This window comes from Vigna unguiculata, chromosome 2 (assembly GCF_004118075.2).
Source record: "Vigna unguiculata cultivar IT97K-499-35 chromosome 2, ASM411807v1, whole genome shotgun sequence".
NCBI lineage: Eukaryota > Viridiplantae > Streptophyta > Magnoliopsida > Fabales > Fabaceae > Vigna > Vigna unguiculata.
In genome coordinates, this window is record NC_040280.1 from 3,898,120 (window position 1) to 3,915,916 (window position 17,797).

The 17,797-nt window shown below is 33.4% G+C and overlaps 1 protein-coding gene across 1 annotated transcript; it reads right to left on the minus strand.

Moving 5' to 3' along the window:
- Nucleotides 1-261: 261 nt before the first annotated feature.
- Nucleotides 262-14,590, minus strand: LOC114174731 (probable protein arginine N-methyltransferase 6). Its single transcript, XM_028059576.1, has 13 exons — nucleotides 14,184-14,590; nucleotides 14,037-14,102; nucleotides 11,954-12,022; nucleotides 11,427-11,462; nucleotides 10,512-10,577; nucleotides 8,928-8,996; nucleotides 4,967-5,044; nucleotides 4,645-4,723; nucleotides 3,390-3,484; nucleotides 2,022-2,106; nucleotides 1,644-1,840; nucleotides 773-891; nucleotides 262-694 (listed from the first exon to the last, which is right to left on the minus strand). The coding sequence occupies exons 1-13, from the start codon at nucleotides 14,427-14,429 to the stop codon at nucleotides 652-654; spliced, it is 1,248 nt and encodes a 415-aa protein (XP_027915377.1). The 5' UTR covers nucleotides 14,430-14,590; the 3' UTR covers nucleotides 262-651.
- Nucleotides 14,591-17,797: the final 3,207 nt, after the last annotated feature.

Sequence of the window (17,797 nt, forward strand, 5' to 3'; positions counted from 1 at the left end):
ACTCTGCAAACGTAAGAACCTGAAACTATAGTAGTCTAAACTTCAAAGATTATTTTCCAAGAGTATAGCCTAAAATATGGACCCAATCAAACTCAAACATTTAAAGTTAAGTTTGGGGGACCAGCTTCCTACATCTCAAAATTTCAGCAACACCCTCTTTCATTTCGGAAAAAGTACTCTGGAAAGTGCAACAAATTTCCAAATGAAAGTATGGTTAAAGATTGAATTTTTTAGTCTTAGAAAAAGAATACTAGTTTCATCTTAAAATGGGTACACCAAACATGGAAACGATGCTCAAAGATGATACATTGAAGTCTATATCAAGACGTACGCGATGTACAGTTCAAAAACAGCTCTATGTTACAATAAGAATCCAAGAGATATTAAAACGCGAAAGCCCCACGATAAAGGCTTATAGTAATCCGCCTCAGTGATGTATATTACAACAAAATTGCATTTGATTGGCCTAACTCTATCGTTGACAAGTTCGTCAGTTGCTACATTCTAATCTAGCAAGCAGAGATTAGTGATTTTGAAGAACAAACACCTACCCACAGTTCTCTAGGAGAAACGGAGTCAGAAAACATATATGCAGAAAAGTCCGAGAATGTTGATGCGAAAGACAATGCTCACGTACATGAAATTAAACTATCATCTCATAACAGACTCTTTCACATGCGATCGACCACCTGAACTGCAATGCCAGGGAAAAAAGTCAGAAATCCATTAAGAAAATTACCGTATTTAGGGAAACAAAATTGTTCCGACTCACGTATATTCAAGGTGAATATTCATAAATCGAGCATTTTCTCTGCTTTGCGACAAGGTCACTAAACCTTCAATTAGTTGATCTTGTTCCAGCTCTATGGGATCATAAAAGTATATCAATGTCTGCAAAATAAATCAGCAAGATCAAGACGCAAAAATAATGTCATAAAAGAAAATGCAATTTTGGATATAATATTCCAGAAGTCAAAATAACAATAATATAAACCTAGCATAAATAAGAAAAGGGAACTGCCATGAACCAACTATTCCAAAAGCTCAAGCTTTGATTTCACAGTTCCCATACAATCCTCCAACGTATTTGGATTTAGGAAAAACATGCTTTCCAGTTTTCACAACTACCCTTGTCAATATAAGTTATATACTCTAGCAACACGCTCACTACTAATAAAACAGAGGGTGCTCAAATTTATGAGCCCCACATAAAGTTTATCTACAAAAAAATTGCTTTAGGAACAGTATTACCAACATATATATACTACTATACCCTCAATCTGATCTACAAAAGATTTTTTTCAAGGGAAGTAGGATAGGTGGCACTTAGAGGATTAAAAATCTCTAAAACTATGTTACAAGTATACTTAGCAATTTTTTTTCTTATGCCTGCACTTCAATGTAATTTTGGACCGAATGTGCTACATCGTAAGGTGATAGGATATAGTGTGACAAGCAAGTAGCTGGTATTCAACTATAGAATTACTCAAGTACTGGATACAAAGCAACCATATCATCTTGTACATTTTTAATTTTTCATTGATGCTAAGACAACCATTGACAAAAACACTTGTGTATACATTCATTGAACAATAAAACTAGAACAACATTGAAATTGGAAATTGAAGAAATAAACACTGCACCTGCTGCCAATGTGTTGGAGGGTCCTCAGGCGCAGTGGACAGGACCAGTGCTTCATTTGGATTTGTTCGCTTTTTCCTCTGACTACCATTCATCTGATGATTGTCAATAAACGAAGTTGTTGAATTGTAATTGGTTGATGCTATTGCATTCCCATTAAATTCAACATCAAACCAAAATGCAAAACCATGTAGTGGTGCTGGAGAAAACAGGAAACAAATTTCAGTTATCATCATCACACATTACACGAAATTCAGAATATTTGTCAGTAGCAAATTGGATGAAAACAGAGCACTGTGAAATTAACAAGCCTAGCAGTAAAGAAAAAATGTAGGAGGCCAATAACCAGTGAAAAGGAAGAACAAAACAAAGGAAGATACCTCGCATCATAGAATTGAACTTAAACTTGGTTGTTACAGATTCCAACTCATTGATGGTAACAGAATAACTATCGATGTACTTTACCTGTAATTGTAAATGAACGATATTTTTTCAGAAATAATACTGAATACTGAACAGGGGAAATTTTGAAATAAAGAAACAAACATGCAGTACACAAACAAATGTCACATGCAGTAAATAGAGTATTTACAACAAAGACTACGAGACATCCTGATCAAATATTGCATTTAGTGATCTTAAACATCACACAATAGTCAAATAAATGGTGTAAAATCAGTATTATTACTGCTGACCCTGAGCAAATATAATAAATCAATAGAAGTAACAAAGGCTCAAAATACTTGAGGAATTAGGACAAAATACGGGAAGATAATGACCCTTCCAGCTAGTTGTCCTTTATTGGAATGCCATCAAGAAGTACCACTGTGATCCATCACTGAAACGTGTGGCATTCTCAACTTGAGAAAGAGGAAAACATCCCTCGCCCTTTAACTTTCTTTTTTCCCCAAATGAAAAGGACAACAAAAATCTAAAAGAGAGAAAATAGATACAGTACAAAGCTCAGCATATTGACAGATAACTTCCAGAAAAGGAGAAAACACTTTATTACCAAATAACATTTGACATAAGAATGTACAGGACTTGTAGCTGAAAATTCAGAAATTTCTCTTCAAGCCTCATCACTGAATGATTTACTCAGTCCATTGGGCAATTAGAGACATTACTACATGTTGATTTCATTACTGCACATTCATTTAAGATTTCACTATCAGCCTGGCTACAATCCACTTCAACCAGTCCTTTTGGATTTCAGACTGTGATACTTAAATAAGACAAAAATCGAAAGAAACATACAAGTGGGTGGTAATGCACGTCAGATATTCCTGAGACTGAATGATGCTATACAACTTCCTGTGAATTATTTCTAGTGCCATACTCGCTTGGAATATTGTAAGAATAGGATAAATGATTTGCATTCTATTGCGTCTACAATAACTAATGCTGATTGCTGAGACGCTATTGTCTCTGATTTAATTTTTATTATAAAAAAAATAATTATTGAGACACGAATGATCAAATAAAAAGAAAAGTACAACATAATTCGAAATCTAACAAAAAAGGAGAAGGAGAAAGCTTCTCAGCATATTGTGAAATATACACTATTATCAAATACTAATAATGCTTATACAATGTATCATGAAAAAGCTTACCAAATCCTTATTCCAACCACAACTCTTGCAGAAATCATAATTATTAAATAGACAAGCATGTTATTTCAACATCTTACGGTTACAAAGAGAAGTCAAAATATATACAGCCTGCAACCACAACAATTGTGAGCTTACCACATGTGGCCATGTCAAAACATTTTCACCAGTTATTGTCTCTACTGAAGGTTCTTCAAATGCACATTGTTTAGCTAATGGTACCATGGCAGACACTGCAACAGAAAGCAGTATTTAAAATGTGATAAGATACATATCTTATTCTACTTTAATCAGTTTATGAATATAAAGAATATGATTATCTTATTCAACTACTATTTCAATCCTCTTGGGATAGTGAAGTTCTTAGCCTACAAGGGGAGACGATGGATCAAGAAACAAAAATAGGATAGTATGCATTTATAAGATTTACATATATTATAATATAACATATAATACTAATAATAATATATAACTACATTCATCTATGATGTAAATAATGATATATTATATATAAATTTACATGTAACATATTATATAAAAACTAAGGAAAGATTTTTAAGTCCATGCAATTTTCATATGTATGAATTTTGTTCTCAAAAGTATAAAAAATATGAATTTAATCCTTCTAAATTTTAAAAACATAAGATGAATTCGTAGTGAAAAGGAACTAAAATCTAGAAGCATTTTAAAGTTTAAGGACAAAAATCTTGAATAAGAAAATTTAAGGACTTCAGACCAGAAGTATAGGGGACTAAAACCACATTTTCCCCCTAAATCTTGAATAACCCATACACAAAATAAATCACATACAAAGTACATACAATAATATATATCATAAATACTATTTATATTCAACAAATTATGCCATAAATATTTCATAAAAAATTTTCCAAATAAAATTAAAACATAATATTCATATAAAATTTAAAATTAAAGTAAATAAACACAATTCAAAATATTTTATAAAAGTAATAAAATTACATATATTATAATTACAATGTACTAAAAAATCATATTAATTATTTACAACATATTATAACTTATTTGTAAATACTTATCATGTTTATATGTTTTTTGTTCTCATTTTCCTTACAAATTTTTTTATTAAATCTTATACACTATTTCTCTTTTTCCAATTAAAAAGGAAATAATGTATAAAAGTAAAAAAGTGAATAATGCATAAAAAGTTTTAAAATATATATTAAAAAACAATTTTAAAGATATTGCCAAATTACAATAACTGCAGATATACAGTACCTGGCAATATTCATTACGAAGAGTAATCACAAAGAAAAAATAAGCAAAATAGAGTTTTAGGTCTGCACAAGTACTGATTTCCAAACCTCCATAACAATCTCGTATGCCATATATTGTCAACAAGTAGATCACTCACTATTAATTCCATAAACATTGCGCCAGAAGTCAACACTGTCGTTGTATCTGTCCGTATGCGTGACAGGAGCCATGTACAACTGGAGAGAAGTACAAGTATCAGCATTTTTTATAAGACACCAAAACGTCAAATCATTATTAAAGATAAACTAAATCATGTAATCAATGAGTCCCCCAATCACATTCAGGCAATTCTAGCTTCCATGCATAAGGAATCATATATATGCATATGGTCACGCTTCTACCAGACAAAATAACCTTTTAGAAGCATTCCCGATAGCATAAGCAAAAATATTTAAAGCTAAAATTTTAAATAGAGATACCGTTGCACTTGAAGGAAGAATAAGACCTCCAGGTTTGAGCCATCGATCTCTAGCATTAATAACACTTCCAAGCATACTCTACAAGAGAAGAAAAATCTTCAAACCAATATAAATCATAAAATGCGGATTTACTGTTAGAAGCTAAGAAATTTAAGTTTATGCTGAAGCAGCCATCCTTTACCAACACCGACTAAAAAAATAAAGAGGAAAAAGAATGAAAGGAAAGCATATTCTAACTGACATTCAATGTTTTGGTTCTTCCACTCAAAAAGACAGTATATCAATAAATCACAAGCACTGTTTTTACATCTCCATAGATATTATATTACATTACCTGGAGATATTATGCATCGACCTTTTCTTTGATAAATCCAAACACTAACATGAGATCAAATGAAAACTTTGATAGTTACAAAAAACAGAGTGGACCATCTAATTTGATTGGAAAATCATTGAACCAGTCAAATTCTAGCCCATTCAAGTTAATAGGTGAACACTGAGACCCAGGCCAAAAAATAGGACAAATATTCTCCTAAAACTCTTAATTGGCTAGAGGTTAAAAAGGAAAAAGAACAAACAGGATCCAACAATTATGAAATGTCTTAGCATTCGGATTTAAGTTTGACTTAACCCTACTAAAACACCAATTTGAGACAAGGGTTTTTATATGCATGATTTGGGTTATTTCCAATAAAAATAATATTCTCCTAGCTGTACGTATCACAATCAACCAGACAAATCAGTTTAATGCTGGAAATCTCAATGAATCTCATAAAAGTAAGATCCAATCACCAAAACTATGGCATTATAAAATGTCTCAAAACAAGTTGCATATCATCAGGGCGTTAATCGATAATATGTCAACTATCACAATCAACTGATTACATGTCAACTACCCTTGCTCTCTAACATGTTTTGTGCATGAGTCTGTGTCCGTGGGTCAAATAAGCAGTAGTCATTTGGTGCTGTTGATGTATTATTGCATAGTTAAAAAACATTTACTAAATTACATAAATATAATAACAATAGGAAGCTCCAAGGAAAAACAAATTTGGATTATCTGCAATATCATACAGATTCCACAGCTTCCAAATAAAACTCAACAATAAGCTTGTGGTCTATCAAATTAGATAATTGTACATTTTTTGTTTTTCTTCAACTATACCAATCAAATGACAATATTTTTTTCTTAAGCCATTCATTGGAACATGCATAACCTAGTACAATCAAAATATTAGAAAATATTTTCACTTCAATTTATATTTTATATAATTGTACATTTTTATGTTTTTCCACAATTATACTAATCATGCGGCAGTTTCTTTTTTTCTTTAGCCACTCATAGCCGCCACTGAAACATCTTAAGAACCCATTACAATCGAATGTGAGAAAGAATTTTCGCTTCAATTTATATGACTGTAAAATTTTTGTTATGCCAATCAAGTGACAATTTCTTTTTCTTTAGCCAGTCACTGGAACATGGTATAGAACCTGTCACAACCGTGAAAGTTGCTGATGAAGTTTAGGAAGTATTATATCATCCTTGGTGTATTTTTCTTCCTTCTATATCGTTTCAGTATCTTGTTCTTACTACTAGGATTGTATATGCAAAAACAATCTCATAATCTGGTGGGACAAAAAGGGCTTTATCCCGTGTTTATTGAATTTCAAGAAAAAACAAGAACACAAAGGCTATTCCTTTCACACTCAACTATCCAGTTTGTAACCAACCAAATAACTCCTCCCTCCTCAAACAGAAACCTTATTAAAAGAAGGCTGGTGTAAACAACTTAACCAACTAACTAACTCTTCCATAAATCCTAACAGATAGGATAAAGAATGGAATAGGTTTAATTCCTATTTCTACACCCTCTCATATAATACACTTTCAACGTTCTATTGGTATCATGTAGTTCCTGAGGTCTAACATAATCATAAGGCATGATCACGGTGTGACTTGGCAAAAAATCTGGTATATTCAAGAAAAAAAGTCATTCCAGGATTTGTCCTTGCCTAAGAATCCAACCAACATCATTTACATGAGGTAGCCTTTTCTAATCTTATGAATATGGAACCATTGGAATGTATTAGGCAAGGTTGGTGGTCAAAGGATTCACTCAAACCTATGGAGTGACTACTTGGAGACATTTGTTCCATTTGCTAAATTGAGCACGATCAAAGTAATATTGTAATTAGCATCAAACCATGATTGGGATATGCAGCAGGTCAATGTAAAAAATGCATTTTCTAAATTGAGACCTCAAAGAAGGAGTAGTCACCTAATTATGGCAAATAGGTTGGTGCCAAAATAGTTTACAAGTTAAAAGAAGGCACTATACAAGTTGAAACAATCACCAAGAGCATGGTTAGGAAGATTTACCATAGTCATGGTATTGGTTACAAAGCCAAGGGGACCACACTTTACTTATCAAACATTCATCATTGAGGGCAGTAACTATATTATTAGGGTACTTATATAAAGTAACCAGAGATGACAAAGAGGAATAGAAAGTAATAAGCCAGTGCCTTGTGAAGGAATTTGAAGTCAAGACCTTAGGAAAGCTCAAATATTTTTTGGCAATTGAAGCAACCCATTCCGAGATAGGAATCTTCATATCTCAACAAAAATACATTCCTGAAATTGATAACACAACCTACAGACCAGCAAATACACCAATTGATCCAAATACAAAGTTGGGAAGTACAAAGAAGAATGTTGTTGTGGACAAGGAAAAATATCACAAACTTGATGACAAACTCATTTACTTAATCTCACACTAAGCCAAACATTGCCTTTGTTGCGAGCCTATTCAGACAGTTTATGCACAAACCAAAAGAAGCACATTTACAAGCTGACCTTAGAATTGTACAGTCTCTAAAAGGGACAAGAATAAGACGGATTTTGTGCAAACACAACAGAGTAATCCTTATGGCGTACACTGATGTTGATTATGTAGGATCAATTATGGATAGAAGGTCAACTGATGAAATATTACAACTTCCTCAGTGGAAACCTAGTGACTTGGAAGAGCAAAACAGAGAGTGTGGTAGCGAATCTAGGGCTGAAGCAAAACTTCAAGCAATGACCCAAGGAATGAATAAACTTTTACGGCTCTAATATTGGAAGATTTGATGATAAGGTGGAATAAACCTATGAGGTTATATTGTGACGATAAATCAGCCGTTACTTTACTCACAACCCAGTTTAGCCCACAACCCAGTGCAGTATGATAGAACTAAACATGCCAAGATGGATAAACATTATATCAAAGAAAAGCTAGACACTGGCTTGATTTGCCAACCATATGTATCCACTCAGTCAACTTGCAGATATACTAACCAAGGACCTGAACAGCAACAACTTTGAAAAAATTACATCCAACCTAAGAATAGATTTTAGGAAGTGTTAAACCCATGATTGTACTTTTATTCTGTATCATATACTATTGATACTAGGAGTGTATATGTAGAAACAATCCCATATTCACAAGAATTTCTACCCAAGAATAAGTTTTCACAACTTCCTAAAATTGTCGTAGGCTCCTTGTATACTACTAATCTGATGTATCTCATAAAACAACACATCACAGATACTTAAACTTCAGACAACCTATTACAATTGAATATGAGAAAACATTTTCACTTGAATTTATACAATAGTACAATTTTTTGTTTTTCCACAATTACACCAATCAAGTGACAATTTCTCCTTTTCTTCAGCCCAATCACTGGAACATGTATAGAACCTATTCCACCACTGACATTTTAAATTCAATTTTGTGTACAAAATTGTAGGGATTTCCATTTTTCTATTTTCAAAAGTAGCCATACAAAATTAGGCTTTTCCTAATTTCAATTTCATTTATGGTGTGGCTCTTCTAATCTTATGAAAAATTGATTTAGCTTTCGACATTCAAAAATACATATTTGATCAAATAGCCAGAAAAATCCTAATAAGCACCTCATATAGAAGCATATAGCCCATCCATTCCGAAATTATAACATCCACCTCTTCATCAATTTCAACATCCTGCATAAAGCATATGGTGAATTTAAAATTATACAGCTTGTTCTAAATAAAAAATATTAAGTTAGAAAAGGAAAAACCAACAAATTTCAGAGTAGAATCTGCTAAATGCCTAGATTAATATACACATTGTGTTTTGAGAAAAAGAAAAAAAAAATAAAAAAGAGGAGAAACTACAGCTATAGAACCATATAACCAATAATAGCCTTTGTTGTAGGAGAACCTACGGCCACCTAAATCCCACATTTCATTTTGTGCAGGATGGTGGAAAAAATATGAAGGAAAGAAAAGGCTATTCACAACAGATATATGTAATCACAGGATCATACTTTTGATGTGGGATGGTAATAAAAAAAAGATAAATATCTGAGCAAATCACAAAGTGGGGCTGCCAAAATATACATAGAGAAATTGGCTTGCTACTCAAAGAAAGAGTTACCGAGTAACATGCACCTATTCTCTCCTCTCTTCTCACCAGAAGCCCCCTTCTCCAGCAACTGCCTGTCTCTAGTGACTCCCTCTCTCCAGAAACCCAACTTCCTTGGTGACAAGTATTTTTCTCTTCAATTCTTTTCTCTTTCTTCTTTCTCTTTTTGTTTCCTTTTCTATTCCGTTTTTCTAAAACCACTGTTATTCTCTCCTTTTTCTTATTCAGTCTTTTGGTTTTATTATTTAAAAAAAAAAACTCATCTTGTGTTTCTAATTCAGTTTTTGTATTTATTTTCTTGTTAGTCTTTCGTGTTGCCCTTGCCTATATGTTAGTTTGTGGTTTTTAAATTTCTTAATTAGTTTCTGATTTTTTATATCAATTTTTTATTCATAATTATATATATATATATATATATATATATATATCCTTTGCATTCTTAATCAATTTCTAATTAATTTTTTTGTTCTGCTTGCCTTTTTCCCAGTTTCTGGTTTTTTAATTTCTTATTTATTTTGTTATTTTTTATCAGTCTTGTTCTGCTTCCATTAGTTTTTATTTTTAGTTGAAGTTTCAATAATTTTATTAAGTTCCATATTTTTTTATTCTCTTATTAGTATTATTAAGAATCAGTGTACTATAAGTTGACAATTTAGGTTTCATATTTATTTTATCTTGACTCTATAATCTAGGTTTGTTAAGTACTATGAGTAGTTACTATTAATTACAACTATTGTATGAATTTTGTGTTTTCTTTTCTGTTTTTCAGCTTATGTATACTTCTAATACATATATATATATATATATATATATATATATATATATATATATATATATATATATATATATATATATATATATATGCATGTGTGTGTGTGTTTGTGCACATAAAATATTATAATAGTGGTCATCCCCGTATCTCCTATCCAGGGTCAGCCGCTCCTCTCCGCTATCTAGGAATGACAACTATAGCATGCACCCATTACACACACTGAAGAGTATCGCAAACTAGGTAAAACTATGGTATAAAATATAGTGTTAATGAAAAAATAAATAAAAATAAAAAGCATATAATGGCCAAAGGAGCCTACCTCGACTCGTCCATGCAATACAACAACAACATCAGACAAGTTATTGGCTTTCACAACCTCATTTGCCTGCTCCCAACAGAAAGTAATTAATTGAAATCAAGTACTCAAGGTAAAAATGTGCTACTAACATTTAAACAACTTATTCACAATCTCAACCTTTAAATTACAGAACACATCATAAGAATTCAACTCTTTTCTCTCTACAGCCTACCAAACAAAGATGAAATTAAACAAAACTAGAGGAACTGCTGGTATTACAAAATGTTATACAAAGTAATGTAATTCTACAAGAAAAATTTGTAATGATCCTCCAAGAACAACTGTTATTACAAAAGCTTTATGGGTAAAGGAAACAGAAAAGGCTTAAAAAGGATTCTTGCAGTGTTTCAAAGACAAGTTATTAAAAAAAAAAAACTAATATATTTCATGACCTCGGGAAAAATGATGCAGAGAGAAAGGGGATCAGTTAGAATTACAGGTCGGGTTGCAATTTGGCCAGCTATAGATGAGTACTCTTCATTCTACCGTAAGTCATAATTATGGTTATCGTTGCATGGATACATATTGTAGATTACATATACAGTATCAGCTACTGATGCTAATATAGTATAAATTGAACTAAAAAATGATACAATAGCCCAAATATTGTATTCTTATCACACATCCATTGGGTTATATAGCCCTTTAGAACTCAATCTGGCATGGAAGCCAATACACAGATAGCTTCCCTTAGGTTTTGTGCTTTTTTGAAAAGGAATAGTGTGGCTAGGAAATCCATGGATGTATCTAAAAAGATCCAAAAGAAAGGCCCATTTTTGTAATAGTGCTATAGGAACAAATAGAAAATTGAGTATAGTTTCAACCTCAAGAAAACTAAATGGGGTCCAAATGAAAACTATGATCATTGACAATTACCTGCAGGGCAATGTCACTGGCATCAATTGCATACACCTGGCAACACAAACATCCACAATATCATGCATGTCAAATGCTTTAGTGATGGAAAAAATGTTTGAAACAAGCAAATTAAAAGCTTAAACAAGGGTATAAAGTTCCAAGAATATAGAAGTATATATTATTAACCCCAAAGATAAAAGTGCATAAGATCTTCCTCTGTATAAAAATATAGAACAGAAGTTGAGATACAAAAGAAAAAATGAAGAAATAGAGCGCTAAAAGCAACCTGTGCATGATGCATACAGTATCTCCAAATTATGCAATCTAAAACATGCATGCATGACCTTCACAGCAATAACACCGATCAATTTTGTGGCCGAATCTATCATGAAGTTTAAATGTTGAATTATTGCTGTGAAGGTATAAGAGTTTAATCGTTTGTATAATGGCAATTCATTAAAAACTACATTTATCACCAAAAATGTATAATGGCAATTCATTTGTATTAACTAAAATGACATGAACATTATTTTGAAAGACTATACCCGTTTTGCACCAGCCTGAGCACAAAATATAGAAAGGATTCCAGTACCACATCCGACATCAACCACAACCTGAAAGCAGATGATTAAGGAGCAGGGAGGACACGAAAAGCCATAAGAAACCTCAATCCAGAAGAACTTAGCAAAACAAGCAAATTATGAATGACAGCATGAGATACCAATGATTTGATATATAACACAAATATCATTTATGTGTTAATGTACAATAACACAATCCCCAACAAGAAGCCCTCCACATAGGTTCGGCCAGCAATGTACTGACCTACCTCAGTTGAAAAAGGTCCTCCATCTAGGCCAAGAGTCTATAGCAGTGTAGCAGAGAGGGGAGGTCCCAGCCTGCTAAAGGGACTGTTATTACAGTTGTGGCAGTGCCAGCAACCATTAAGTGTTTATTTTAAAAATACCTTGTAACAAATACATTAAAGATTTTTTGGAGGGATATTTCTGAGATTTAAATTTCCAGATTTGAAGTCCAAAGATGTAATTACATGATGACTAGAAATGTAATCTAGGAAGCTTGTATTTTCCTATTGTTCATGTTTACTTGTATCTTTTGTTTAAGACACCCATGAAAATTTATAGTTAATTATAAAAGTTATTAATTTTGAGCAAATTTTACAAATTTTGAGTTTACATGCATAGCACACAGATCATATAAACTGTAAAAAAATGGTTGTAATAACAATTAAATAGAAAATAGATGCATAATGTTTTTGCAATTATCATTACTATATCTCGTATAGAAAGTATTCCAAAATGAAAAACAGAACCTGCGTATTTGCGTATTTAATAGTTATGATAAGTAGATCTTCATTAAAAAAAAAAAAAAAACTATGTACTCCATTCCATTAATAAGGCTTATAAACGGGATAATTGAATGCAAGGATAGGAACTAGCCTCCCACTCATCAAAAAGAAAAATGTTCTTTAGGATGAAAAAGGCAAGGGCAGCAGGGAATTTAAGGCATTTAAAAGAAAAAGAAGGAAGTATAGGATTGGGTCAGTTTGGGGAGTAACCATCAAACCTGATTCCGTTAGTAAAATTGAATAAAAAGATAAGCAAGGTTTGAGGGACAATTAGGAGATACGCAAGCAGACAATTAATGTTAGCTTTTGTCTCCATTTTGGTAAGTGTGAGTTTTCTATTTATTTACGTATAAAGCTTGATACAACATCATCTTATAGCATAATTTTTAAATTGCAAGTGCCGTTTCCTGACAATAGTGACAAGAGAAAACTGAAAGAGGAGTACTGGGGATTTGCAATAGACGCGATTCCACCGGCAACCTTTCAACATATACTTCGTTCTTTTATTGGAAGTGTATCAACCCTTCACAGTCCCAAACTCCTAACACGCCTTTTAAAGGCATCTCCAGAAATGAGTTTGGTCAAAGGGTCAGCACATTCCTTTCAAAGGCAGAGATATACTTCGTGACTAAATGAAATCAGGTGTAACGCATGAAACCATGATTAGTAGCAAGGGGTGCATTCCAGTTAAAAAGAATGCTACTACTCTGATTCCAGTTTCCTATCAATAGGGTTGCACGTTCTATTGGAATTAAGATTGGTAGTGCTGGACCACAGACAAAGTATCAAGGAAGTACTCCTAATACATTTTTGTTGAACTACGAAATCTCTCCCTCAATCTTTCTATAACTAATTACATAGAAGCTGAATTCCAGTTCTCACCAAAGTTTTGCATTTCTGTAAGTACCATACTAGCATTAGGGTTTCAAAAGTCCTGTCTGTACAGGGATTCGGCAATAGAAGTTCAGAGCTTTTACTTAGTAGGTTTAACTAAGGTTCAATTAGTGGAGTAGGGTTATTCGAGAATCATTCCTGGTGCGGCTGTCGTAGTCTTGAATCTTCTTGAAAACATGAGATGGTACAGACATATGCAGAGCACTATTTATCAATTCATAATGCACATTGTTGTGTGAAGAAACAGAAATGAACATTTGCAGAGTAAATAAAAAATAAAAAAAGCGAAAACATATGAATTAAATTGCAGTGACAGGAAATGGTGGTGGCGTGGAAAATAGGGAAAAGGTAAAGAGATGAATTACTTTGCCCGCAATGAAACTCTGGTGCTGCATGATTGCTTCCCTGTAAGTTTCAGTACGCACGCGATCCTGCATCGGAAAGCATGAAGTGAATAGAGAGAGAAAGAGTGTTGGTGAGAGAGGAAATGAGAGAAGAAGAGGAAGAGGAACCTTGATCATCTCCTGGTGGATACCGAGGTGAGCGTAGGAATGGAAGTAGGCCAGGTCGAAATCGGTGCAGGGAGGTCGGTGGTGGTGCGGTTGTGATTGCTCCAAAACCCTAAGAGAGTGAGAGGAAGAGGACCCACGTGACCTGCGAGCGCCGCGACGGACTCGCTCTCTGTGGATGTGGGAATGGGTGTGACCCATGCCACCCACCTGCTCATAGCCGTTACTATGATTCTCTCTCGGAAACATCTTCCCTCACTCACCCCTCTCTCCTAACAACTGCGCCTTCTCAACTCAACTTAGCTCAACTATTTATATATATAAATAAATAATTCCTTCTGTCATATAGTCTTTGTCCAAGACCTCATTCTCCTTACTTGTCTTTTCTCTACATGGACCGTTTGTTTGTGTGCTCAGGCCCTTACAATTCAGCTTAATATCCGTTGCTTCCTAACAGTTTAATTTCATGCCCATCCAAAAATAAATAAAATAAAATAAACTGATGTAAAATGCTTTGCTCTCTTATACAGGGAGGATTTTGGTATAATTTTTTAGTGAACCAAATCGAGATGTGACTTTTTTTAACAAGACTACCAAATAATTGTTCTTTATTTTAAATTAGTGTTTAATTGAGCATTCCACACTTAACACAGTTTATGTGTAAACCGTTTATAATGTAGACCAATTTTACAAAGTTTTCTAATGCACTGTATTGTCTCTTCATATGAATATCAATTAGGAATTCAAGCATTTCCTTCCACTAATAGTATTATTTTTACTTTTAAATGGAAATGGAATGGAGTAAATGTAGATAAAATGTAGTTAAGAGAAATAATCAAGATGAACGACAATGGTGAAGATGGAGATTGATTAAACTAAAAGTGTTTGAGAAACTATAAACATAAAGTGTAAAAATGTAGATGCAACAAAATAAGTTACCAAGGTAGACCGAAAATTGTGTAAACTAAATTGCAATATTGTAAATACAATTTGTCACCCCTCTTTGAACATAATCAACTCCACGTGGTGGGTGGTGGAAATATCTCAGACCGTCAAGTATATCTCAGACCAGAAGGTCGAATACACTCCAGCCCAAGAAACGTAGTATATGCAATAATCAAGAGGAATCCAGTATGTCCGAATAAGAGAAGTGACAGTATTACTAAGTGACGATAGTAAAGTGGAAGAGGAAACATCGACATTGTCTAACACAAACAAGGGGTAAGGTAACGTCGACTCTAAAGGTGGCTAGCATTCCTCTACTAAAATATAATGAATTATGGTTGTCGGTACAGATCCCTACTAGCAAATGAAAGAATAAGAGAAGGATTTAGACTAATAAAGATCAATTAAGGAAATCTCAAAACCAGTTAACATCGCAAACCCTAGGCCCATGAAGTTAGGCTCACCCAAGTAGTATAAAAGGCATTGTTCACGAGGTAAGAAACACATGTTCATTTTTATTCTATCCTATCTCTTTTGTCCTAAAACTAGCTTGGGCGTCGGAATTGCTTTGCAGGCTTCCTTGCTGGCATCGTTTCATCACATCGGAAGAGTTTTGGAGTAGACTACACATTGGAAAAGAGGAGAGAAAAGTAGACATGTGTGATCTTGGAGTTCCTTGGCTCAGATATAATTTGTGTTCTCCTGGGTATATCTTTATCCAGTAGGAACATCAACCTGTTTATATTTTTCTACCCAATTTTTGTAGCTAAGCCAAAATAAAATAAAAGAAAATTACATAATTTGCAATGATTGTTCAAAAATTGTCTACATTGTATCAATAATGTATGTTAAGCCCACATTCTTCAATTTCCACTTTTATGTTGTCTTTATTTTGATTCCCATTATAATCATCTCTTTCTTAATATTATCCTTGATCTTTTCATTTTTCAATGTACCCAAAGAGAATGATGATTCATGATTCTATTGGAAAACGTATTCTCTTGATGCTTATCGAACATCTTAAAATAAATAATGTTTTACATTCCTTAACATGCACACCTATGCATTGATAAATCAGAAACTTCATCTATCATTTCAATAACCTTGCATTAAACACACTCACCACATGTACTTCAATGTAACTACCATAAATTGTTATAGAAAATATATAATATTCATTTTTTTCGGCTTAGGCTCAATGTTACTTTGAATTTCCCATAAACCCTTAAAAAACCCATTTGATTCATCTTATGATCTTTACACTTTTTACTCTTGCTATTCTTGCTCCTAGTACATTCTCGTTCTTGCATCCTTTCACACTTCTTATTTCTTTGAGTGTATTAGTTATTTTTATGTTTTATGTGCCAATAACCATTCCTATTTTATAGGATGTATTGGGTTAGTATTTTATTCCTTGATTTACACCTATAATGCTACCATAACAACTTGTAAGCTCGGTATTTTGTTTCTAAGTCTGTAGGCTATACAAGTCAACATCTTTGCATTTGAATAAACACTTGAGTTTTACGCATATATTGAAGTTATAACAATTGGTATCAGAGCTCCACAAGGGGCCTGATATAATGTGAGCTAAACATCCTCAAGTGAAAATCGTGAGTATACAGTCATGTCTATCTTAGAAAAATTTGTTCAACCTGCCATCCCAAGATTTGATGGGCATAATGATTTTTGGTCTATGATTATGGAAAATTTTCTATGAAGCAAGGAGCTATGACAGCTTGTGGAAGATGGCATACCAACGTTTGATACCACACCAACTGAGGCACAACAAAAGATTGAAACATAGGCACATCTTAAAGATTTGAAGGTAAAGAATTTTTTGTTCCAAGCGATCGATCGAAAAATTCTTGAGATAATGATGGATAAAGGCATATCACTGGAAATATGGAGATCCATGCAATAGAAATATCAAGGTTCAACAAGAGTGAAACGTGCTTAACTTCAAGCACTTCGACGTTAGTTTGAACTCCTGACCATGAAGGATGGTGAGCAGGTTAACATGTATATAGGGCGTACATTGAGTATCATCATTGAAATGAAATCCAATGGTGAATCTATGAACTCCAACAGAGTGATTAGTAAGATTCTCATATCTTTAACCATAAAATTCAACTATGTAGTGTGTGCCATCGAAGAGTCTAATGACTTGAGTACCATGAGTCTTGACGAACTCGACAATAGCCTACTTGTGCACAAAAAAAGGATGCAACATGCTCAACAAGAAGAACATGTACTAAAGGTGACATATGATGATCGTCCAAGCGCAAGCCATAGTTGTGGTAGGGAAGTCGTGGACGAGGAAGAGGTCGTGGATGACAACCTTTTCAATAAAGCACTTGTTAAATGCTTTCAATGTCACAAGCTTGGTCATTATCAATATGAGTGTCCTGGAGTATAGAAGCAAGTTCATTATGCAACATTTGGAGAAACGACAAAAGACGAAGAAGATATCATGTTGGTTGCATATGAAGAGGTAACACAATTTGGTCCGGTGAAAGACTGGTTTCTTGACTCTGGATGCAATAATCATATGACTAGTAATAAGCTCTGGTTCACTAAAATCTATGAAGAAGGACTCAATAAGATTGTCAAGCTTGACAATGATACTACACTAAAGGTAACTGCCAAGGGAAGTATTCAAGTCTAAATCA

Coding starts and splice junctions, on each gene's coding strand:
- LOC114174731 (XM_028059576.1), bottom strand. CDS start 14,429: ATGTTTCCGAGAGAGAATCATAGTAACGGCTATGAGCAGGTGGGTGGC. Junction 3,485..4,644: donor CAATGTTTATGGAATTAATA/GTGAGTGATCTA, acceptor TTTCTGTTGCAG/TGTCTGCCATGGTACCATTA. Junction 695..772: donor AATATTCACCTTGAATATAC/GTGAGTCGGAAC, acceptor CTGGCATTGCAG/TTCAGGTGGTCGATCGCATG.